The sequence below is a fragment of the Mustelus asterias genome, chromosome 1, assembly GCF_964213995.1.
Source record: "Mustelus asterias chromosome 1, sMusAst1.hap1.1, whole genome shotgun sequence".
NCBI classification, from domain to species: Eukaryota; Metazoa; Chordata; class Chondrichthyes; order Carcharhiniformes; family Triakidae; genus Mustelus; species Mustelus asterias.
In genome coordinates this window covers 14,851,924-14,878,775 of record NC_135801.1, presented here as the reverse complement: position 1 = coordinate 14,878,775, position 26,852 = coordinate 14,851,924, and the positions used below count along the sequence as shown (strand labels likewise).

At 45.4% G+C, this 26,852-nt stretch overlaps 1 protein-coding gene across 1 annotated transcript in view; it reads left to right on the top strand.

The window, feature by feature from the left end:
* pofut3 (protein O-fucosyltransferase 3) overlaps positions 1–26,852 on the top strand; it is a 68,423-nt gene that overhangs the window by 11,908 nt on the left and 29,663 nt on the right. Inside the window, exon 2 of the mRNA XM_078209656.1 lies at positions 652–931. Coding sequence (XP_078065782.1) covers positions 652–931 — 280 coding nt within the window. The remainder of the gene's footprint in view (positions 1–651; positions 932–26,852) is intronic.

Below are 26,852 nucleotides of genomic sequence, written 5' to 3'. Positions count from 1 at the left end.
CTCATCTAAATGCTTCTTAAATGTTATGAGGGTTCCCGCCACCACCATCTTTTCAGCCAGCCCTCTGGCGCCTCTCGTGTGGCCAGAGAGAACTTGATAATTAGTGCCAGTTAAAGAAGGAGTTTCTTGATTTTGACCCAACGACACTGAGGGAATAGCCATATATTTCCAAGTCGGGATGGTGTGTGTCTTAGACGGGAACTTGCTCTGTTCTCATGCATCTACTTGTCCTCCAAGGTGATAGAGGTCGTGGCTTTGGAAGGTGCTGTCAAAGCAGCCTTGGTGGGTTGCTTCAGTGCACCTTGTAGGTGGTACACAATGCTGTCACTGCGCATCAGTTGTGGAGGGGGTGAATGTTTAAGTTGGTGGATGGGATGTCAGTCAAATGGGCTGCTTTGCCCAGGTTCTTGAGTCACTTTGGAGCTGCATGTACCCGGGCAAGGGGAGAGTATTCATCACACTCCTGACTTGTGTCTTGTCCATGATAGACAGGCTCTGTGTGTGTGTTGCTGTCAGGTCTGATTTGTGTTGTTGCCTGTTGGAACTTTGTTCTGCCAGCTCACCAAAGTAGATTAGACCATTCCCCGCATGTAATTCAAGATTGTTGCACCAACTCAAAGCTTTGGCTGACTTGAATGTTCCTATCCGCAGGTGGTGGTGGAGCTGGGACAATTTGAAAAGAAGAAAGTGAAAAGTGAGAGTGTGCGCAGAGACGGACTGAAGGCCTGGGATCATGTGAAGGAAACAAATAGTTTACTAAACAACAAGAAGAAATCTTCAAATGTGGACTTCCAACATCCCATTATTATCTGGTGGTCACCACTGACTGGTGAATTGGGCCGATTAGGCCAGTGTGGAGCAGACACCTGTTACTTTACCATAAACAGGACTTACCAAGATCATCACATGACACGAGCATTCCTCTTTTATGGTGAGTTATCATTGAATTCCTAGTTGAACTTGAGGTGTGTGTATATGTATGTGTGTGTAGATATATATGAAAAACTGTACATGAACAGAGAGACTTAAGTATAGGATATAGGGGCTGATGTACATTGAAATAGAAATTAACAGCATGGTCTCTCATGTCCACGCTAACCAACAAAGCACAATCCAGCCCAATCCCACCTTCCAGGTCTTGGCCAAATAGTCTTTTCGGTTAGGGCACTTGAAGTGCATATCCAAATACCTATCAAATGTTACGAGAGTTGCCAGATTGCCTGGTGGGGTGGCACAGTGGTTAGCACTGCTGTTTCACAGCACCAGGGACCTGGGTTTGATTCCCGGCTTGGGTCGCTGTCTGTGTGGAGTCTGCACGTTCTCCCCGTGTCTGTGTGGGTTTCCTCTGGGGTGCTCCAGTTTCCACCCACAGTCCAAAAGACGTGTTGGTTAGGTGCATTGGCCGTGCTAAATTCTTCCTCGGTGTACCCGAACAGGTGCTGGAGTGTGGTGGCGAGGGGATTTTCACAGTAACCTCATTGCAGTTTGAATGTAAGCCTACTTGTGACACTACTAAATAAACTTTACCACCCTTTCTGAAACATCCAGATCCTAACTACGCTCTGGGTAAAAGAATGTCCCCTCAAATCTCCTGTGAACCTCTTGCCTTTTCACCTAAATCTATGCTGCCTTGTCAATGGACCTTCAACCAAAGGAGATATTACCTCCCGATCCATTATATCTAGATTCTTCATAATTTCAAGCACCTCAATTAAACCTCCCCTCCTCTGTTCCAAAGGAAACAGCCCGATCCTATCCAGGCTTTCCTCATCACTAAAGTTTTCCAGTTCAAGCAGCAGACTTGTAAATTCCCTCTGGGCAGCCGATTTATTAACACCTGTCTTGTATCCCATCAAAGTTGAATTTCACCACCCGAGACCTTTGAAGAGTTGAACGAGCCATGATGAAGCAGTGTGGTTCTGAGTATTGAACTTAAAGACAAGGACATCCTATTAGATTTATGCTGGATGTTGGTTATAATCGGGGCATTGTGAGGGCTTTAGTGAGTGCCATCATTCGAGCCATGGAATGGGTACAGCAAAAATCCAGTAGGGTGATAACAGGAAGGAGAAGGCCGAGTTATGACGGAAGGTTTGGAAAAATGGGGGCGTTTTATCCCTGGAGAAAAAGATTAAAAGGGAATCAAATAGACATTCAAAATGGTTCGGACACCTTGTGAAATATCCCAACATCAAAGTCATTCCTTGTTCACTTCACTGATTCCAGAGATGAGGGGTTTGTCGTATGAAGAGGGATTGAACAGTTTATGCCGATACTGTCTGGAATTTAGAAGAATGAGGGGAGATCAAATTGAGGTATTCAAGATGATAAAAGGTACGGATAAAGTAGAAGTGGAGCGGATGCTTCCTCTTGTGGGGCATTCTAGAATGAGAGGACATAATCTTAGGATAAGGGGCAGCAAATTTAAAACAGAGTTGAGGAGAAACTACTTCTCCCAAAGGGTTGCCAATCTGTGGAATCCACTACCCCAAAGTGCGGTGGATGCGAGTAAATTTAAGGAGGAGTTAGACAGATTTTTAATTGGTAATGGGTTGAAGGGTTACGGGGCGAAGGCAGGAAAATGGGGATGAGGAGCATATCAGCCATGATCGAATGGGGGAGCAGACTTGATGGGCCGAATGGCCTAATTCTGTTCCTATATTTTATGAACTAATGAGCTTTCTAAAAGTACAAGCTGTCGTTAAACAGTGTGAGTTTACTGATTAGCTAATGGAGGGTCAAACTTAGACGATCATTGAGAAACTGCAAAGGGAAGCAGGAACTTTTATTCATAGACGGTTATTAAACATGCAATGCTTTATAATTAATTTTAAGCCTGCGATTGATGGATCTTGCTAGCCAAATATGATCTGTATCTCATCTCCATTCACCCGCCTTGGCTCCGGATCACCTAATACCCTTGGCTTGCAAGGAAATCTCATTGATCTTATGAAATGGCATTAAGGGGCACGAGAGACTGAATGCTCCCATGTTTCTTTGTAACAGACATCTGGAGGATGCGACTAACATAATGTAGAAGGGAATTGAACAGGAATTTGAGAATGAATATAACAGGATACAGGAAAAGAATTGGGGAATGAAATTAGAGTAAATACAGTTAACTCCATCTTCCTGCCTTCCGCTGAGAATGAATGATATCTGCCTGTACTATAATAAGACGTCTCTGCTAAAAATGGTTGTAGCTGCTGTTTGTTGGATATCATTCATTAATTGTATATGCTGCTAAGTGAGTAGTTGAGTAAACGTCCTGCTGGAATTCATTGATAAAACATATATTTGGGGCAGAAATGCTCACCAACCTAGTAAGAACAATCTTGAGTCCGATTGATGGGTAACAGAAAAGAGGCTGCCAGGTGTGCAGGTGCATTGGCCATGCTAAATCACCCCTTAGTGTCCCAGGATGCATAAATTAGAGGGATTAGTGGGGTAAATGTGTGTGATTACTGGGATAGGGCCAGGGTGGGATTGTTGTCTTGACTTGATGGGCCGAATGGCCTCCTTCTGCACTGTAGGGTTGCTATGTTTCTATAACTAGTTGGCCTAGCTTGTGTGAGCTGTGGATATGGTTGTACTCCCTATTCTGTGGGAAGGTTTATTTAAACCCTGTAGGGTGATTGGAAGCATTGGTTACAACATGGTCGGGTGCAAGGGGAGGCGATGGCCTAGTGGTATTATCGCTCGACTATTAATCCAGAAATTTGGCTAATGTTCTGGGGACCTGGGTTCCTATCCCACCACGGCAGCTGATGGAATTTGAATTCAATAAAAAAAATCTGCAATTAAGAATCTACTGATGACCATGAAACCACCTTCAATTGTCAGAAAAACCCATCTGGTTTGCTAGTGTTCTTTAGAACATAGAACATTACAGCGCAGTACAGGTCCTTCGGCCCTCGATGTTGCGCTGACCTGTGAAACCAATCTAAAGCCCATCTAACCTACACTATTCCAATATCATCCATATGTTTATCCAATGACCATTTAAATGCCCTTAATGTTGGCGAGTCCACGACTGTTGCAGGCAGGGCATTCCACACCCTTACTACTCTCTGAGTAAAGAACCTACTTCTGACATCTGTCCTATATCTATCACCCCTCAATTTAAAGCTATGTCCCCTCGTGCTAGCCATCACTATCCGAGGAAAAAGGCTCTCACTGTCCACCCTATCTAATCCTCTGATCATCTTGTATTCCTCTATTAAGTCACCTCTTAACCTTCTTCTCTCTAACGAAAACAGCCTCAAGTCCCTCAACCTTTCCTCATAAGACCTTCCCACCATACCAGACAGCATCCTGGTAAATCTCCTCTGCACCCTTTCCAATGCTTCCACATCCTTCCTATAATGTGGCTACCAGAACTGTACACAATACTCCAAGTGCGGCCGCACCAGAGTTTAGTACAGCTGCAACATGACCTCATGGCTCTGAAACTCAATCCCTCTACCAATAAAAACTAACACACCGTACGCCTTCTTAACAACTCTATCAACCTGGGTGCCAACTTTTGGGGATCTATGCACATGGACACCGAGATCTCTCTGCTCATCCACACTACCAAGTATCTTACCATTAGCCCAGTACTCTGTATTCCTGTTACTCCTTCCAAAGTGAATCACCTCATACTTTTTTCCGCATTAAACTCCATTTGCCACCTCTCAGCCCAGCTCTGCAGCTTATCTATGTCCCTCTGTAACCTGCAACATCCTTCCGCACTGTCCACAAGTCTACCGACTTTAGTGTCATCCGCAAATTTACTAACCCATCCTTTTACGCCCTCATCCAGGTCATTTATAAAAATGACAAACAGCAGTGGCCCCAAAACAGATCCTTGCGGTACACCACTAGTAACTGAACTTCAGGATGAACATTTCCCATCAACCACCACCCTCTGTCTTCTTACAGCTAGCCAATTTCTGATCCAAACCACTAAATCACCCTCAATCCCATGCCTCCATATCTTCTGCAAAAGCTTACCGTGGGGAATCTTATCAAACGCTTTACTGAAATCCATATACACCACATCAACTGCTTTACCCTCATCCACCTCTTTGGTCACCTTCTCAAATAACTCAATAAGGTTTGTGAGGCACGACCTACCCTTCACAAAACCGTGTTGACTATCCCTAATCAAATGATTCCTTTCTAGGTGATTATAAATCCTATCTCTTATAATCCTTTCCAAAACTTTGCCCACAACAGAAGTAAGGCTCACTGGTCTATAATTACTAGGGTTGTCTCAACTCCCCTTCTTGAACAAGGGGACTACATTTGCTATCCTCCAGTCTTCTGGCACTATTCCTGTAGACAATGACGACCTAAAGATCAAAGCCAAAGGCTCTGCAATATCCTCAGCCTCCCAGAGATTCCTAGGATAAATCCCATCCGGCCCAGGGGACTTATCTATTTTCACACTTTCCAGAATTGCTAACACCTCTTCCTTATGAACCTCAATCCCATCTAGTCTAATAGCCTGTATCTCAGTATTCTCCTCGACAACATTGTCTTTTTCCTGTGTGAATAGTGACAAAAAATATTCATTTAGCGCCTCTCCCATCTCTTCGGACTCCACGCACAACTTCCCACTACTGTCCTTGACTGGCCCTAATCTTACCCTAGTCATTGTTTTATTCCTGACATACCTATAGAAAGCTTTAGAGTTTTCCTTGATCCTACCTGCCAAAGACTTCTCATGTCCCCTCCTGGCTCTTCTTAGCTCTCTCTTTAGGTCCTTCCTGGCTAACTTGTAACTCTCAAGCGCCCTAACTGAGCCTTCACGTCTCATCTTTACATAAGTCTCCTTCTTCCTCTTCACAAGAGATTCAACTTCTTTAGTAAACCACGGTTCCCTCGCTCGACCACTTCCTCCCTGCCTAACAGGTACATACTTATCAAGGACACGCAGTAGCTGTTCCTTGAACAAGCTCCACATTTCAATTGTGCCCATCCCCTGCAATTTCCTTCCACATCCTATGCCACCTAAATATCGCCTAATCGCATCATAATTTCCTTTCCCCCAGCTATAACTCTTGCCCTGCGGTATATACCTATCCCTTTCCATCGCTTAAGTAAATGTAACCGAATTGTGGTCACTATCACCAAAGTGTTCACCTACCTCCAAATCTAACACCTGGCCTGGTTCATTACCCAGTACCAAATCCAATGTGGCCTCGCCTCTTGTTGGCCTATCTACATACTGTGTCAGGAAACCCTCCTGCACACATTGAACAAAAACTGGCCCCTCCAAAGTACTCGAACTATAGCTTTTCCAGTCAATATTTGTAAAGTTAAAGTCCCCCATAACAACTACCCTGTTACTTTCGCTCCTATCCAGAATCATCTTTGCAATCCTTTCCTCTACATCTCTGGAACTTTTCGGAGGCCTATAGAAAACCCCCAACATGGTGACCTCTCCTTTCCTGTTTCTAACCTCAGCCCATACTACCTCAGTACACGAGTCCTCATCAAACGTCCTTTCTGCCACCGTAATACTGTCCTTGACTAACAATGCCACACCTCCCCCTCTTTTACCACCTTCCCTGATCTTACTGAAACATCTAAACCCCAGAACCTGCAACAACCATTCCTGTCCCTGCTCTATCCATGTCTCCGAAATGGCCACAACATCGAAGTCCCAGGTACCAACCCATGCTGCAAGTTTGCCCACCTTATTCCGGATGCTCCTGGCGTTGAAGTATACACACTTCAAACCACCTTCCTGCCTGCCAGTACACTCCTGCGACCTTGAAACCTTATTCATGGCCTCACTACTCTCACCCTCCTGTACACTGGAGCTACAATTCAGGTTCCCATCCCCCTGCTGAATTAGTTTAAACCCTCCCGAAGAGCATTAGCAAATTTAACCCCCCAGGATATTGGTACCCCTCTGGTTCAGGTGTAGACCACCCCGTTTGTAGAGGTCCCACCTACCCCACAATGACCCCCAATTATCCAGGTATCTGAATCCCTCCCTCCTGCACCATCCCTGTAGCCACGTGTTCAACTGCTCTCTCTCCCTACTCCTCTCCTCGCTAGCACATGGCATGGGTAACAAACCAGAGATAACAACTCTGTTTGTTCTAGCTCTAAGCTTCCACCCTAACTCCCTGAATTTCTGCCTTACATCCCCATCCCTTTCCTAGCTCTGTCTTTGGTGCCTATGTGGACCACGACCTGGGGCTGGTCCCCCTCCCCCTTAAGGATCCCGAAAACACGATCCAAGACATCACTGACCCTGGCACCTGGGAGGCAACATACCAACTGCGAGTCCCTCTCGCACCCACAGAATCTCCTATCTGTCCCCCTAACTATGGATCCCCCAATGACTAATGCTCTTCTCCCCCCCCCCCCCCCCCCCCCCAATCCTTTCCCTTCTGAGCAACAGGGGCAGACTCTGTGCCAGAGACCTGTACCCCATGGCTTACCCCTGGTAAGTCATCCACCGCAACAGTATCCAAAACGGTATACTTGTTATACAGAGGAACGGCCACAGGGGATCGCTGCACTGACTGCTTCTTACCCCTTCTAACAGTCATCCAAGTATCTTCATTTCTAGGAGTAACTACCTCCCTGTAGCTTTTATCGACAACTGTCTCTGCCTCCTGAATGATCCTGAGTTCATCCAGTTCCAGCTCCAGATCCCTAACACGGTCTTCAAGGAGCTGGAATTGGGTGCACTTCTTGCCGGTGTACTCAGCTGGGTCTCTAATGGTGTCCCTCACCTCATACATCCCACAGGAGGAACATTGCTCTGTCTGCACTGCCATCCCTGCTAACTTCCCTTACTAAGAAACAAAAGAGAAAAGAAGGGAAAGAAATCTGCCGTCCTTACTTAGTCTGGCCTGTGACTCCAGAGCCACAGCAATGTGGTTGACTCTCAATGAATGAGGGCAACTTAGGATGGGCAATAAATGCTGGCCAGCCTGTGATGCCCATGTCCCATGAATGAATCAAAAAAAATACATGTGGTTACGGGGATGGGACCTGGGTAGGATGCTCTGTTGGAGAGTTGGTGCAGACTCGAGGGTCTCCTTCTACACCACAAGGACTCTGTGATTCTCAGCCTTGTCCCTCACCTTTGGTGTGGGGATCCTCAGATTAAATCACCATCAGCCAGCTCTCCCCCTCAAAGGGGAGAGCAGCCTATGGCCATCTGGGACTGTGGCGAAATTATCTTTTTATCTTTTACCTTGCAACAAGAAGTCCATGCGGCTATGCTTAAAGGATTGCGTGAAGGTGGCTTTATTAAAAAAACCCTCCTAAAGATTCACCCTCCTGAAGAAGAGATCCTGTTAGCACCAGGAAAAGTTTGAGACTTTAAACTGAAGGCAACGTATCTCCAGAGAACGTGGTGTAATGTATAAAGTAGCATGGGATTTTTTGTTTGTGTTAGGAAGTTGCTAGGGATCCCTAGTTTAGTGTACAAGTTGCCTACTGAGTAATATTTAGTCTATGTTGATTTTAGTGTGTTTGTTACAGTAAAAGTCTTAAACTTTTCGCGATCCTTTGAATCGGTTTCTGGGAAATTCAGATCTTTTAAAAGTTATCAGTATCTACAAGGATCATAGAATAAGAGACTGCACAGAAAAACTTTAAAAGGTACATTACATTCAAGCGTACAAGCCATGCACAACTAAAAGGATTTCTAAGGTACCCAGTAAATATTTGCATCTCAACATACTGTTGCCAATGGCTTCTCAAACTGATCAGTCATATATAAACAGATTCTTCTATCCAGCAGCAATTATTTATTGTGTTTTACCTCATTACGAACCAATAATGGTCTGTCGCAGCACAGAGACGGACAGTCTGTTACATCCTGTAAAGCTCATGTATTCATTTGCAACCTTGAATTAGAAACATACCGTGAAATATATCAGGTCAATTTCTTTTGGATTGTTTTAATACAATGAATGCGGTTTTAAAAACTAGGCTTCTGTGATCTATTGACAGCTTCTGAATCAGAGCATAAATGGGTCTTTTTATTGATTCACTCATGGGATGTGGGCGCCTCTGGCTAGCCAGCATTTATTGCCCATCCCTAAATGCCCTTGCGAACGTGGTGGTGAGCTGCCTTCCCGAATTGCTGTAGTCTGTGTGGTGCAGGTGCACCCATTGTGCTGTTAGAAAGGGAGTTCCAGGATTTCGACCCAACAGAGGTGATGTATTTCCAAGTCTGGATGATGTGAGCTTGAAGGGCAACTTGCAAGTTGTGGTGTTCATGTATAACTTGTCCTTTTGAGATGGTAGAGGTTGGAGTTTGGAAGGTGCTGTCTAAGGAGTCTTGTTGAGTTTCTGCTGTGCTTTCTGTAGCTGATACACACTGTTGTTACTACTGTGTTGGTGGTGGAAGAAGTGCCAGTGAAGTGGGCTGCTTTGTCCTGGTTGGTATTCAGCTACATGGTGTTGTTGGAGCTGCACCCACCCTGGCAATTGTAGAGTATTCCCATCACGCTCCTGATTTGCACCTTGTAGTTGGTGGACAGGCTTTGGGATGCCAGGAGGGGAGTTACATGTTCTGGAATCCCAGCCTCTGACCTGTTCCTGTAGCCACAGGATTTAATAGGATTTAATTCCGGTTTCCTCCCACTGTCCAAAGATGTGCGGGTTAGGTTGATTGACCATGCTAAATTAACCTTAGTATCAGGGGAATTAGCAGGATGAATGAGGGTCATGGGAATAGGGCCTGGGTGAGATTGTGGTCAGTACAGACTTGATGGGATGAATGTCCTCCTCCTGTACTGTAGGGATTCTATGGTTATATGTTGAGTAGAGATGGTTAGATTCTCCCTTGTTGGCGATGATCATTGCCTGGAACTTGTGTGGCTCGAATGTTATTTGCCATTTGTCAGCCCAAACCTGGATATTGTCCATGCCTCGCTGCGTGTGGACACTGACTGCTTCGGTATCTGAGGTTTTGTGAGGATGCTGAACACGCCTCTACTTTCTCAGAAGACTAAGGAAATTTGGCATGTCAGCTACGACTCTCACCAACTTTTACAGATGCACCATAGAAAGCATTCTTTCTGGTTGTATCATAGCTTGGTATGGTTCCTGCTCCGCCCAAGACCGCAAGGAACTATAAAAAGTCATGAATGTAGCCCAATCCATCACGCAAACCAGCCTCCCATCCATTGACTCTGTCTACACTTCCTGCTGCCTCGGCAAAGCAGCCAGCACAATTAAGGACTCCACGCACACCGGACATTCTCTCTTCCATCGGGAAAAGGATACAAAAGTCTGAGGTCATGTAGCAACTGACTCAAGAACTGCTTCTTCCCTGCTGCTGTCAGACTTTTGAATGGACCTACTTTGCATTGAGTTGATCTTTGTCTGCACCCTAGCTATGACTGTAACACTGCATTCTGTACTCTCTCATTTCCTTCTCTATGAACAGTATGCTTTGTCTGTATAGTGCGCAAGAAACAATACTTTTCACTGCTAATACAGTGGAGTCACAGGTGGACAGAGTGGTGAAGAAGGCATTCGGCATGCTTGGTTTCATCGGTCAGAACATTGAATACAGGAGTTGGGACGTCTTGTTGAAGTTGTACAAGACATTGGTAAGGCCATACTTGGAATACTGTGTGCAATTCTGGTCACCCTATTATCGAAAGGATATTATTAAACTAGAAAGTGTGCAGAAAAGATTTACTAGGATGCTACCGGGACTTGATGGATTGAGTTATAATGAGAGGCTGAATAGACTGGGACTTTTCTCTCTGGAGCGTAGGAGGCTGAAGGGTGACCTTATAGAGGTCCATAAAATAATGAGGGGCATAGACAAGGTAGATAGTCAATATCTTTCCCCAAAGGTAGGGGAGTCTAAAACTAGAGGGCATAGGTTTAAGGTGAGAGGGGAGAGATACAAAAGTGTCCAGAGGGGCAATTTTTTCACACACAGGGTGGTGAGTGTCTGGAACAAGCTGCCAGAGGTAGTAGTAGAGGCGGGTACAATTTTATATTTAAAAGCATTTAGATAGTTACATGGGTACGATGGGTATAGAGGGATATGGGCCAAATGAGGGCAATTGGGATTAGCTTAGGGCTTTTAAAAAAAGAAGGGCGGCATGGACCAGTTGGGCCGAAGGGCCTGTTTCCATGCTGTAAACCTCTATGACTCTATGTGACAATAATAAATCAAATCAAAATCAAATCATTGTGCAATCATTAGCCAACTTCTGGCCTGATGATGGAGGAAAGATCATTGGAGCAGTTGAAATGGTTGGGCCTAGGACATTACCCTGAGGAACTCCTGACCCATGATTAAGTTGATTGATCTCCAACAACCACAGCCATTTGATTATAAGCAGCGGCAATTTTTCCCACCAGCTCCCATTTTTGCTTTTGCGAGGGCTCCTTGATGCCACACTTGGTCAAATTACACCTTGATGTCAACAGCAGCCACTCTCATTTACCCTCACCTCATGAGTTCAGCTCTTTTGTCCACATTTGGACCAAGGCTGCATTTTAGTTGTTCACAGAATATAAACGTACGCTGCTTTATTTCAAGCAATTGGAAAGTGAGTTGCTTTCTTACTATCGGCCTGCTTTAGTATTTTACATTAGATGGAAGCATTTTTGGATTTTAATAAAATTGCTTCATGAGAAGCGGCACGGTAGCACAGTGGTTAGCACTGCTGCTTCACAGCTCCAGGGTCCCGGGTTCGATTCCCGGCTCGGGTCACTGTCTGTGTGGAGTTTGCACATTCTCCTCGTGTCTGCGTGGGTTTCCTCTGGGTGCTCCGGTTTCCTCCCACAGTCCAAAGATGTGCGGGTTAGGTTGATTGGCCAGGTTAAAAAAATTGCCCCTTAGAGTCCTGGGATGTGTAGGTTAGAGGGATTAGCGGGTAAAATATGTGGGGGTAGGGCCTGGGTGGGATTGCGGTCGGTGCAGACTCGATGGGCCGAATGGCCTCCTTCTGCACTGTAGGGTTTCTATGATTCTATGATTTCTATGAGATGAGGGTGATGTTGGCAGCATCTTATGCCTATTGCTTGAACTGAAACTAGGAAATTTTGAGGGCAATTGGAAGTCAACCACGGTACAAGAATGAAGAAGAAAGGAAAACACGCCAAACCAGGACCACGGCGCAGCTGTAATGGAGAGAAACCTAGGCTGAAATTCTAACACAAATGTTGAATTCTTATACAGCAGTCAACACTAACCCCAACCTCCCTGTCTTGCCCCAAGAAATCTTCAGTTCAGGCAGTTTGTTCCATTGTCAAAAATGAAATTTTAGCCTTCCTTTTAGGGAAGTGTTTCTGCTCTGAACCAGTCATTCATTCTGCTGATGAAATGTGCAAGGTATGTCATAGGTTCTTGATTAATAAGGGGGTCAGAGGTTATGGGGAAAAGGCAGGAGAATGGGGGTGAGAAAAATATCAGCCATGATTGAATGGCGGAGCAGACTCGATGGGCCGAGTGGCCTAATTCTGCTCCTATGTCTTATGGTCTTCCAATGTTATCACCAGATCTGTTGGAGCAAAGCGGCAGCAGTCCAGAATCCCGTCGTACACAATCTCGACGAACAACATTTGCAATCTTGGGCTAACATCTGATGGGTTGCCTGCTTACAGTGAATATGGATGGCTCCGTCCCTTCCCCCGCGGCCATCACCTTCAGTGTTCAGGTTGTGCCAGCCCCTTCTGCCACACAGGATTAAAAGCACCCCGTGGACTGGTATAATAAAGAAAGATAATGCTGGAAATGCTCAGCAGATCAGGCAGCACCTGTGGAGAGGGAAACAGCATTAACATTTCTGGTCAATTACCTTTCATTGAATCCCCTGACTGGTGTAATGATGGCAATGGCCTGGGAAGGACCCTTCACATTATGGCTTGGCAAATGTTAAATTAGTCTGTGAATCCTTAGGGAAGAGTGCGTAGCTATGAAAACGCCAACAACTAGGCTTCCAACACTGACACGGATGCCCATCATGTCTCTATGAAAGACTTATCCAATTAGTCCCACTCCCCGTAGCCTTAATCTTTCCTTTGCAATACCTTTTAGAATCTATTGCTATTGAATCTGCTTTCAGATATTTATGTCTCATTCGTTCAGGGTGTTATTTATTCCAGTTACAACATCCTGTTCCTGATAAGGAAAAAAGTAAAACAAATTTCCATTATCCCGGGATTTTCAAAATTTATGGATTGCAGGGTTGCAGTTCAAATCCATTCATTACTGCCTGATTTCAAGTAGCTGATCTGATGTGTTTTTATAGCTCTGCTTTAGGTTTAACCTGCGATGAATAAACTTCAAAACCTCAACCTGCAGAACTCCAATCTGCTGATTAATAAAATAGGGTGGGTATTGTACAAGCGTTTAGTGGTGTAAAGCAGATCAGGTAGGATGTATAATGGATCATGAAAAGAGGGTGGAGTATTTATAGTGGATGGACAAATTGCTGCCACCTGTTTTGCATTTGTTCTCTTAAAGTTCAGTTTTACTCCCTGTAAATGTAAATTACACTTTGTTGTTCAACCTCTGACGATGTTCACCCCAGTTTGGAAAAACAATGTCTATAATTGTACAGCTGGGTGTATTTAACAGTTTCACACATCCATTAATACACATTCCTCAAATCCTAGTGACACCATAAGGCTCCAACGCCTGCTTAAAATTGCCTCTTAAATTGCTGTGTGTTCTTGTTTTTTATTGGTTCCCAGATGTTGTTAATCTAATCATGCACTAAGCTTGGAAAGATCAGAAACACTTGATGTTAAACTTTGTCAATTCTGTCTGGTGCAAAGCAGGAACACATTGACTGGTTCTGTGCCACTTCACATGAGTTTCTAGAGTAATTGTAAAATGTTACACCACCACCACCTCCACCGGAACACTTGTACATACCATTAGTTCGCTCTTTATGGATATTTACAGATAATTTGGCGTTTGTTTCTCTGGGCGGTGAGTTGGCACGCTGAACAGGTGATGTGTGTGTTGTCCCTGGTGTTGGAGACATTGTATTTACAGTTGCTAATGCCTCATTTGCTGGTGATGTCGTTAATGTTGCTTCTGGGTATTGATGTTTCCAGTGTTGTTAATGGTATTTTCCGTTTTCCCAGCTGAGTGTAAGATGTTTATGGACTCTTGTTTCTTCTCATTTGCGTACTGATTTCGGTCTTATTTACGTGTGATCTTGGTGTCTCAGCTTAGGCAACAATGTTTTGCTGTGTTCCAGGTTTTCATGTACACTTTGTCCTTCCTCAGGTAGGGATTCAATATGATTGTAAAAGTGCTGACCTTTTCCTGTGATTCAGTGAGTTGTTGCCTCACCTCTCCCTGGTCACTTGGAGAATGTATTTTGCTCTGTAGGATATCTTTTTTTATCCATTCACAAGATGTGGGCATCACTGGCTAGGACAATATTCATTGCCCATCCCTAATTGTCCTTGAGAAGATGGCGGTGAGCTATGAGGGAGGGAGTTCCAGGATTTGGACTAAGCGACAGTGAGGAAACAGCGATCTAGTTCGAAGTTAGGATGGTGAAGCGAACTTGCAGGTGGTGGTGTTCCCATGTATCTGCTACCCTTGTCCTTCTAAATGGCAGTGGTCTTGGGTTTGGAAGGTGCTGTCTAAGGAGCCTTGGTGAGTTCTTGCACTGAAATTTGTAGATGATATAAACTGTTGCAACTGTGCATTCATAGTGGAGGGAGTGAATGTTTCTAGAAGGAGTGCCAATTAATCGTGTTGCCTTGTCCTGGATGGCGTCAAGTTTCTTAAGTATTATTAGAGCTGCACCCATCCAGGCAAGTGGAGAGTATCCTTTACTTTCTCAGAAGACGAAAGAAATTTGGCATGTCAGCTACGACTCTCAGCAACTTTTACAGATGCACCATAGAAAGCATTCTTTCTGGTTCTATCACAGCTTGGTATGGCTCCTGCTCTGCCCAAGACCACAAGAAACTACAGAAGGTCGTGAATGTAGCCCAATCCATCACGCAAACCAGCCTCCCACCCATTGACTCTGTCTACACTTCCCGCTGCCTCGACAAAGCAACCAGCATAATTAAGGACCTCACGCACCCCGGAAATTCTCTCTTCCACCACTTCTGTCAGGAAAAAGATACAAAAGTCCGAGGTCACGTACCAACCGACTCAAGAACAGCTTCTTCCCTGCTGCTGTCAGACTTTTGAATGGACCTACCTCGCATTAAGTTGATCTTTCTCTACACCCTAGCTATGACAATAACACTACATTCTGCACTCTCTCCTCTCCTTCTCTATGAATGGTATGCTTTGTCTGTAGAGCGCGCAAGAAACAATACTTTTCACTGTATATTAATACATGTGACAATAATAAATCAAATCAAAAATCTTGGTGCCTTGCACATTGTGGACAGACTTTGGAGAGTCAGTTGGTGTTTACTTGTCATAGGAATGCTGGTAGTCTAGTATTTTCTTCCATTCAGCGACTCTGCAGGTGATCTCACATTCTGTTTGTTCCACTCTGGTGGGTGAGTTACTGGTTTCTTCTCTGGATCAATAGTGATGTGATGCTCAAAATATCCAACCATCTAATCAAAGCACTCTGGGTACATTTTTGTCAGATCTCCTTTGCATCTGATCGGAGGGCACTTATCAATGTGTGCACTCTTCAACCCTCAGTGTCGCCTCCTTTACCTCCTGGCTCCCTGAGATAATCTGCAGCTCTTCACAATTGCACGACAGCAGGATCTCCTGTTTCAGTGACAGAGGAAAAGATGTTAACAGTACATTCTTCATGTGTCCCTCCCTCTGATCTAGCTGTCAAACGTCGGTTCCCCTGTTTGGTGTTGGTATGACGTTGCATGGTCTCAGAGCACTTGCAGATTCTCAGGAAAGGTTTTCTGGTATAGTCTGAGTGAGATGATGCTCAGGTATCAAACTTCACCTTCAGATTTATCCTTGTGGGCTTTTCTGTCATCCATTTCCTGATCCGAATGGTTGTTTCCTTTTTCTGGGAGCTGTCTCATCCAGCCATTCCATGCAGTTTTATGGTTCCCACGTCACTCATGGCCTCGGGCTCACTGTCATTCCCAACTAACAAAGCAGATTTTTGCCCAGCTCAAGGGAGGCACTGGAACAAGAGAAGGACAGAAGAAGCATCTCAAGTGTTTCCTTCAACCTTAAAGGCTTGCCTCAAAAAGTGCAACATAGACGTCAATGCCTGGGAGGCCCTTGCTCAGAAGAGACCGACTTGGAAGAACCTCCTGATTGTAGGGACACAATTCTTCGAGGATACCCAACGGCAAGAGGAGGCCTGGACACACAACCCACTCCGCACAGACAGTGACCCAAGCCAGGAATTGAACTCGGGTCCCTAGCTGTGAGGCAGCAGTGCTAGCTGCTGTACCACCATGCTGAATTGGACCTGCCATTTGGAAATAAGACGATGGCATTCTTCGGAGTTTTAATTAAGATGCAACCCTGAAATCCTGTTAAATTGTCACAAACCAGGCAAATACTCAGTTGACCATTCGTATGAGTTGTTCCAAAAGGTTGAATTTTGTGTTCTCAACCTGTAAATCCAACTATGTTCAATTTGAACGGATTTGGCATTTCATTGTGTTCTCCATGAAAGGGAATGACATTAAAACTGCGCAGATTAACATTCGAGAAACAATGCATTATTATACTCGAGACTTCCTGTAACTCAAATAGAACCAAAGCTTCTCCTGTTAGGGTGTTTTTGGGGTTTTTTTAATTCATGGGACATGGGTGTCGCTGGCTGGCCAGCATTTTTTGCCCATTCCTAGATGCCCGAGGGCAGTTGAGAGTCAACCACATTGCTGTGGCTCCGGAGTCACATGTAGGCTAGACCAGGTAAGGGAGGCAGATTCCCTTCCCTAAAGGACATTAGTGAACCAGATGGGTTTTATTAGAGTGGGAACATGGCACGAGTGCAGTAGGGCATTGCAGAAGGAGGTATTCCGGGGGAGCCAGTGACTTTTGATGGAAGGGCAATAAGCAGGGAGAGGGCTGTTCAGTGGAGCAGCAAGTTATCCTGGATGATGTTGCTGCATTGTTACACTACATATTGTAACTCCCTTTCTATTTTATCAAACTGCAGTGCATGTGATTGTGGATTGTATCTCCCAAGAACTGACCTTGGGGGGGGAAAATAAATGATCGAAGGTTAAACGGCTGTGGGAGGAAATGTGTTTCGGGAAGTAGTAAACAAATTGTTGAAAATCAAACCTTAATCCGTGAAATGTAATCGTTTTAAAGAGCCCAGTTTTTTCCTTTAGTTCTCATTTTGATGCACAGGTTGGATTTGCCATTCTGAGTACTGAACTGGTTTAGCTCAGTTTTAAAGTTTATTTATTCGTGTCACGAGTAGGCTTACATTAACACTGCAATGAAGTTACTGTGAAAATCCCCCAGTCGCCACACTCCGGCACTGTTTCAGGTACATTGAGGGAGAATTTAGCATGACCAATGCACCTAACCCGCACATCTTTCGGACTGTGGGAGGAAACCGGGGCACCCGGAGGAAACCCACGCAGACACGGGGAGAATGTGCAACCTCCTTACGGACAGTGACCCAAGCCAGGATTGAACCCGGGTCCCTGGCACTGTGAGACAGCTGGGCTAACCACCGTGCCGCCCCCCCCCCAGTTGGCTGAACAGCTAGTTAATGATGCAAAGCGATGCTGACAGTGCGGGTTCAATTCCCGTATTGGCTGAGGTTATTCGTGAAGGGCCCCGTCTTCTCAACCTTGCCCCTCGCCTGAGGTGTGCTGATCCTCAGGTTAAATCGCCACCAGTCAGCTCTCCCCCCTCAATGGGGAGAGCAGCCTATGGTCATCTGGGACTGTGGCGACTTTACCATTTGCTTGAACTGTAAGAGGTGTTGCTTTTCGGATAAGACCTAAAACCGCCCTGGCACATTACCCCATGGAACTCTTTGAAGAAGGGCAAGGGAGTTCTCCCTGGTATGCCTGCCAATATTTGCCCCTCAACCAACATCACTAAGAATGCAAATTCTCTATCAATTATCTTATTCCTGCTTGAGTCTCGGGTGTGTGCAAATTTGGATAACTTGCATTACGACAGTGATTATTTTAAACTTCCTCTCTTGTTGCAGATGGTCATTGTCTGGCACTTGTGTGGCGTGAATGTCCCTTGTCAGCCCAAGCCTGGATATTGTACAGGTCTTCCTGCATTAGGACATGGATTTCCTAAGGCCACAATAGAACTGTATTACAAGTTATTTTACCTTGTCTCTCCCCCTAGAATAAAGATATAAGAAGTCTCACAACACCAGGTTAAAGTCCAACAGGTTTATTTGGAATTACGACCTTTCATAGTGTTGCCCCTTCCTCAGATGAGTGACTCACCTGACGAAGGAGCAGCGCTCTGAAAGCTTGTGATGACTGTTGGACTTTAACCTGGTGTTGTGAGACTTCTTACTGTGCCCACCCCAGTCCAATGCCGGCATCTCCACCTCATAGAATAAAGATGTCATGAGTTTGCGTGACATGACTTTGCTTGACGTACATTTACTAACCAAGCTTCAGCCTTCAGAATTGGGTTTGTAGTTAGATCCGGAATCCCTCCGGGGTGGACAAATTTGTCCGGCCAAGGAATGCATTTTGAAAAGTGTTCAGCTGCTCTTTCTCTTCAATACAGAGTGGTTTCTTCGTGAAATACTAATCTTCCTGCGGTCCTCACTTAGGACGTACATTGTCAGGCAATGATCCGAGTTCACTAATTGACAAACTGTATCAGGATCATCCTAAGGAAGAGCTTACAAGTCGATTCAAGCTCTTTTTGGAATGTTGCTTTGCCTAATAACTTGACTAGAAAAATGTCTGTTGCCAAAGCAATCTCTAAGCTCCAATACTCCTAAAACTCAATTGTGGGTGGCACAGTGGTGAGCACTGCTGCCTCACAGCACCAGGGACCCGGGTTCAATTCCAACCTCGGGTAACTGTGTGAAGTTTGCACATTCTCCCCGTGTCTGCGTGGGTTTCCTCCGGGTGTTCCGGTTTCCTCCCACAGTCCAAAGGTGTGTGTGTTAGATTGATTGGCCATGCTAAAATTGCCCCTAATGTCAGGGGGATTAGCAAGGTAAATATGCGGGGTTACGGATATAGGGCCTGGGTGGGATTGTGGTCGGCGCAGACTTGATGGGCCGAATGGCAGCCTCCTGCACTGTAGGGATTGTATGAAAACGGGCACATATCTTGGTCTCATCTGCCAACTGGCCACCAGTTCTCCTACATCTAGGTTAATCAGTTGGTTCCTCTGCCCTTGGCACTAAAAATTGAGGGATCATCTCTTAGAATGTTAAAAACATTGGTCAAGTTTGATAGGGTGGTAAACTGGTGGGGGAGCCAAGAATGAGGTAGCATAATCACAGACTATTTTGGAGGGAAACTGAGAAAGACTACTTCCCACAAAAGGTAGTAAGGAGTTGGAACCTGTACCGCAAAAGGCTATGGATTCTGGATCGATTTATGCTTTTAAGACCAAGATTACTAGACTTGTGTTTTATAAGGTTATCAAGGGATATGGACGTAAGGTGGGTAAAGAGTTGAGTAACAATTTTTAGCTACGATCTGATTGAATGGCAGAGCAGAATCAGGCTGAATGGTCTACTGCTATTCCTGATGGTAAATTCTAAGCTAAATGATAAGCGACAGAGATCCTGGGCGAGATTCTCTGGCCTTTCTCGCTGGCAGGAGATGGCATGTTGTTTGCTATTGATGGGAATTCCCATTGATGTCACTCCATGACGGCGGGAACCCCGTGGGCGGGGGTACGCTGCCAGCAGGACCGGAGAATCCCACCGGCGTGAACGACCGGAGATTTGCGGCCCCTATCAGTGATCGCTGCAGATCACCATTGGTCACTGGTTTCCAAGTAGGTCCAGATCCATTGATTGCCGCTTTCTGCCAATGGGCTTTCAGTGAGTTCTCAATCCACGTGAGATTACCACTCAATTCCCAGGGTAGAAATGTCAGTTACTGGAGGACATAGGTTTAAGGTAAAAGGGGGAAAGTTTAAAGGAGATGGGAGAGGCAGAGTTTTTACACAGAGGGTGGTCAGTACCTGGAATGCGCCGCCAGAGGAGGTGATAGAAACAGATACAATAGCAACGTTTAAGAGATAACTTAACAGATACATGAATAGCTGGGAATAGAGGGATATGGACTGTGTAGACGCAAAACGTCTTTAGGCGTCATGTATCGGCGCAGGCTTGGTTGGCGGAAGGGTGTTCCTGGGCTGTACTGTTCTTTGTTTCTGTAATTTCACAGGATTCTATCTAGAATGGAAGCCTCTTGTGAGGTACCGTTACCAAAAGCTTGAGGTCATTCAAAACCTCACCGTCCCAAGTCCTAACTCGTGCCAAATTCTGTTCACCAATCACTCCTCTGCTTGCTGACTGGCCTGCGTTGGCTCCTGGTTAAACAAAGCCTTAACTTTAAATTTCCATCCTTGTTTTTAAAGCCCTCATGGTCTCTCCCCTCCCTATCTCTGTAATGCCCTTCAGTTCCATAATCATCAAAGATATCTGCACCCCTTGAATTCCAGGGTTTCCCAGATTTTAAGAATGAGGTGAGAGTGACTGCCCTTGACATCAAAGGAACATTGAGTATGGCATCAAGGAGCCCTAGTAAAACTGGAGTCGATGGGAATCGGGGAGATCCCTCTGCTGGTTGGAGTCATACCCGGCACAAAGGGAGATGGCTGTGGTGGTTGGAGGTCAATCATCTCAGCTCCAGGACATCACTGCAGGAGTCCCTCAGGGTAGTGTCTGAGGCCCAACCATCTTCAGCTGCTTCATCGATGACCTTCCGTCCATCATAAGGTCAGAAGTGGGGATGTTTGCTGATGGCTGCACAATGTTTAGTATCATTTGTGACCCCTCAGAGGTACTGAAGCAGTCCATTCAAATACAGCAAGACTTGGACAGTATCCAGGTTTGGGGTGACAAGTAACATTCATGCTACACAAGTGCCAGGCAATGACCATCTCCAACAAGAGAGAACCTAACCATCGCACCTTGGCATTCAATGACATTACCATCACTGATTCCCCCCACTATCAACATCTTGGGGGTTACCATTGACCAAAAACTGAACTGGACTAGCCATATAAATACTGTGGCTACCAGAGCAGGAATCCTGCGGCAAGTGACTCAGCTCCTGACTTCCCAAAGCCTGTCCACCATCTACAAGGCACAAGTCAGGAGTGTGATGAAATTGTCTCCATTTGCCTGGATGAGTGCAGCTCCAACAGCACTCAAAAAGCTCAACACCATCCAAGACGAAGTAGCCCGCTACCCTTCCACAAACATTCACTCCCTCCATCTCTGAGGCACATTGGCAGCTGTCTGCACTATCTGCAAGATGCACTTATTCAAGTTTCCTTGGGCAGCACCTTCTAAAATTATGACCAATGCCATCTATAAGGATGAAAGCAGCGGCTATCTGGGAACACCACCATCTATATGTCCTGCTGCGGTTCAAGAAGGCAATGCACCACTACCTTCTTGGGGGCAATTAAGGATTAACAATAAATGCTGGCCTGGCCAGCGACACCCATGTCCGATAAATGAATTTAATAACTTGCTGCACCATTTGGGGGTTCTGACTTCAGCTTTCTAGGCCCGAAGCTGTGAAATTCCTTCTGTAATCCTGTCTCCCTCACTTTCTTCCTTCACACAGCTCCTTCAAATCGTCCTCTTTGACCAAGCTTTTCATAGAATCCCAACAGTGTAGAAGGAGGCCATTCGGCCCATCGAGTCTGCACCAATAACAATCCCACCCAGGCCCTATCCCCACATATTTACCCTGCTAATCCCTCAAACCTATGCATCCCGGGACACCTAAGGGGCAATTTAGCATGGCCAATCAATCTAACCTGCACATCTTTGGACCGTGGGAGGAAACTGGAGCACCCAGAGGAAACCCACGCAGACACGGGGAGATTGTGCAAACTCCACGCAGGCAGTGACCCAAGCCGGGAATCGAACCCAGGTCCCTGGAGCTGTGATAAAAGCAAATTACTGTGGATGCCGGAATCTGAAACCAAAAGAGAAAATGCTGGAAAATCTCAGCGGGTCTGGCAGCATCTGTAAGGAGAGAAAAGAGACGATGTTTCAAGTCCAGATGACCCTTTGTCAAAGCTAAAAGGCATAGGAAGTGGGAGATATTTATACTGTAGGATGAGGGAATGAGAGATGAGTCGTAGCCACAAAAACAAGGGGAAAGGCTGCTAATGGCAGTCCACAGAGAGAATAGAAGGTGTGAATGGCCAAACGGCAGAGAAGCTAAAATCAGAGGATAAACTACGACAGATGAAGATGTGGGAGAAGCAGGGTGGGGATGGGTGGGAGAAAGGTAAAATTGAGAGAAAGGGGAAGCAAAGGGGGAGAAAAGATAAGAAAAGGGGGGATAAAATAGAGGGAAAGAGTTGGGGGGGGGAAAGAAAAATAAAGAGAGACAATAAAGAAATAAAAGGTAGAGAACAGTTAAAAATGAAATGAAAACAAAGGGGTTGAGGTGGGGTAGAGCGAATCATCTGAAGTTGTTGGAGTCCCTGGAGCTGTGAGGCAGCTGTGCCAATTACTGTGCCACCATGGCTATCTTTCACAGTAACTTCATTGCAGTGTTAATGTAAGCCTGACTTGTGACACTAATAAATAAACTTAAACTTATCTTGCGCTAATCTTAAATAGCTGAACGTCACATTTTGGTTTTGGAGTGCGAAGCAGGCTGAGCTGTTTTGCTACATCGCAGGCGCTTTTAATGGCACTCTATGGTTGTTGTTGCTTTCTGTTTATCCAGGTAGACAATATCTGCCAGGTTCACTAATTCACCAGCACACGGTGACTTCTTCAAATGATTCCGTCAAGATTGTAAGACATAACCTTTTTCTGGAGTCTGTGTTGAGTGAGACTGAGTCTCTCTATCAGGTTTTTGACCTTACAACCAGCATAATGTCAGTGTTTTGAGCTTGTAGGTTGTAATTATTCCACCAGCATAGTGTAGGTGCATGGCAGTCTCGATGACATTAATAAAGGTCGTGCGGGGCTGATAACCAACTCCCAATGCAATTTGAACGTGGAACCCCGGCATGTTGTTAAGGTACGCGTGTATAATTTAGTAATTTCTGATTGATGGTAAGGGCCATTCTGTGCTGAATGGTTAGCGAGGATACATCTTTGCATTTACACGTACGCGCCAATTTGTCACCCTCAGGATGAAGTTTTAGAGTGATCCTTCAGAGTTCATTGCTGCAGAGATATTTTAATGTGTCTTCATCTTTCAACAGATGATCTGTGTTATTTGTCGCTTGCGACCCTCACAATTAGTGTTTACAGCAAACAAATAGACAATTTGGCCTGATCTATACCGGCATTTATGTTCCACAGCGCCCCTTCTCATGCAATATATTGCTATAGGAATCATAGAATTCTACAGTGCAGAAGGAGGCCATTCAGCCCATCGAGTCTGCACCAACCATAATCCCACCCAGGCCCTATCCCCACAACCCCATGCATTTACCTTGCTAGTCCCCCTGGCACTAAGGGGCAATTTAGCATGACCAATCCACCTAAGCTGCTCATCTTTGGACTGTGGGAGGAAACCCACGTAGACACGGGGAGAATGTGCAAACTCCACACAGACAGTGACCCGAGCCCGGGAATCGAACCTGGGTCTCTGGCGCTGTGAGGCAGCAGTGCTAACCGCTGGGCCATTGTGCCTCATCTCAACTTCATGTCACCACGTCAATATATTCCTTTCTCCCTCATATATTTATCTAGCGTCCTCTGAAATGCATTGATATGGGCCTGGCAGGCTGCACTGGAAACTCCTATTCTGCCCTCCCTATTGGAAGTGCTTTCGAAATTGTGATGGCATTTTCTGTTTTTTCCCCCACCCCCTCCCCCATTGTGACCCTCATCCGCATCCCCCTCATCAATCCACCAAATCTCCCAGGAGAGGGAAACAAGAGAGGAAAAATCCCTGTGACAGCTTGGAGGGGTGGGGGGAAGCTGGAGTTTCTTCCCCGAGTCCCTGTGACCAAGGAGATCATGCATCAAGCATCTTTTTTTGTTCTCCGATTCATTTTGATAGTTCAGATTTGTGCTTTCTCAGAATTGTTGATTCTATTGGTCTTGGTTGGCTACAGAAGACTGATAAAACTAAGGGTCACAATTTAAAGATAAGTGGTCTCCCATTTCAGATGGAGATCTGAAGAATTTGTTTCCCTTGAGGGCCATACAAACATTCAAAATAAGAGCAGAAGTAGGCCCCTCAAAACTGCGCTGCCATTCAACAAGATCATGTCTAACCTGTTTGTGTTTCTAATTCACATCCCCTCTATCCCCGATAATCCCCTTGCCTATGGGTGGCACAATGGTTAGCACTGCTGCCTCACAGCGCCAGGGACCAGGGTTCGATTCCCAGCTTGGGTCACTGTCTGTGCAGCGTCTGCATGTTGATTATGAGGAGAGACTGAGCAGATTGGGTTTGTATTCGTTGGAATTTAGAAGGCTGAGGAGGGATCTTATAGAGACCTATAAGATGATGAAGGGGCTGGATAGGGTAGAGGTGGAGAGATTCTTTCCACTTAGAAAGGAAACTAGAACGAGAGGGCACAGCCTCAAAATAAAGGGGGGTCGGTTTAGGACAGAGTTGAGGAGGAACTTCTTCTCTCAGAGGGTGGTGAATCTCTGGAATTCTCTGCCCACTGAAGTGGTGGAGGCTACCTCGTTGAATATGTTTAAATCACGGATAGATGGATTCCTGATCGGTAAGGGTATTAGGGGTTATAGGGATCAGGCGGGTAAGTGGAACTGATCCACTTCAGATCAGCCATGATCTTATTGAATGGCGGGGCAGGCTCGAGGGGCTAGATGGCCTACTCCTGCTCCTATTTTTTATGTTCTTATGTTCTTATGTTCTCCCCCATGTCTGCATAGGTTTCCTCCGGATGCTCCAGTTTCCTCCCACAGCCCAAAGATGTGCGGGTGATTGGCCATAGTAAACTGCCCCTTAGTGTCAGGGGGGCTAGCTAGGGTAAATGCGTGGGATTATGGGGATAGGGCCTGGGTGGGATTGTGGTTGGTGCAGACTCGATGGGCCGAATGGCCTCCTTCTGCACTGTAGGATTCTATGATTCTAACAGGAATCTTGCTACCTCCGCCTTAAGAATATTCAGTGACCCTGGCTCCAACGCCTTCTGGAGGCAGAGTGTTGCAAAATTGCACAACCCTCTGAGAGAAAAGCTTTCTCCTCACCTCTGTCCTAAAGGTACAAACCTTAATTTTGAAACAGTGCCCTCTTGTTCTGGACCCATCCACCTTTCAACGTCCATTTTGTCGAGACTGTTCGGGATCTTATATTCTTCAATCAAGTCACCCCTCACCTCTAGCCCAGTATGTACGACCTTTCCCCATAAGATGACCCGCTCATTCCAGGTATCAATCTAGTAAACCGCCTCCAATGTATTTGCATCCTTCCTTAAATAAGGAGACCAAAACTCCACACAGTATAGGAACATAGGGATTCAGAGCAGAAGTAGGCAGATTCAGCCCTTCAAGCCTGCTCTGCCATTCAATCAGATCATGGCTGATCTCTCCCTGGTCTCAAATCTACCTCTCCAACTGTTCTCCACATCCCTTTATCCCTTTTTTTATTAGAAATATGTCGGTTGTCTTCTTAAAACCATTTAACGATTCAGACTCCACCGCGCTATGGAGCAGCGAGTTCCACAAATTCACCACCCTCTGTGAGAAGTAGTTCCTCCTCATCTCAGTTTTAAATCTACGGCCTTGCAGCCTATACCTGTGACCTTTTTTATTACATGCTGCACCTGCATACTGACTTTCTGAGATTCATGAACATAGACACCCAGATCCCCGTGCCCGGATGCATTTTGAACCTACTTTCCATTTGGGTAATAATTTGGGGAGGGGGAGATGATTCTCCCAGTCCGCTGCGCTGCTTTAGCAGTGCAGTGGGCTGGGAAACGTAAGTGGAGGTCGTGTAAGTTGCAAATCCATACAAATCTCTATCTTTCTATAAAGGTATCGCTGGGGTGAAGGAGTAGTGTATTATAACTAATCTTTAGTTGTTTAATGAATGTTTTATTTTGTTAAAAGTTCATCAGCTGACTCCTGTGACTGTGTTCAGTAGCCTCCTTCCACATATCTAAACAAAAAATATAAGTTAGGATCCATAAAACTGGGTTCCACCCTGGGATCTGACCTGTCCTTTAGTAGCATTAGCTGGGATTGTAACAATACTCCATCTGTCAGGTTTTGTCCACTCACAACTTATCTACAGCCGTCTGCAAACTCCTGAAGTACCCTTCACAACATACTTTGCTGTCCATCTCTTCAGATTTAGCTACCACGCCTTTGCTCCCCTTGTCTAAGTCATTGATATAAATTGTGGAAAAGTTGAGAACAGAACAGACCCTGACGGGACTCCACTCATCACATCCTGCCAATCAGACAAAGAACCCATTTATGCATACTCTCTGTTTTCTGCCAGCCGGCCAACTCTTACACCGAGATGTTATTTTCTGCAATAATGTTTGATGTGGCACCTTATCCAATGCCTTCTGAAAATCCGAGTACAGTACGTCCGCGGGCTCTCCTTTATCCAGGGCGCATGTTACTCCTTCAGAGAACTCCAAGAAACTAGTTAAACATGACTTCCCTTTCACAAAACCATGCTGACTCTTCATGATTACCTTGAGCTTTTCTTCTAAGTGCCTTAGCTATAACTTCCTTATTGATCAATTTGAACACCTTACCCATAACAGACATCAAAACTTGCTTTCCTGTTTTCTGCCTCCCTCCCTGTGAATCTTTGGAAATCCC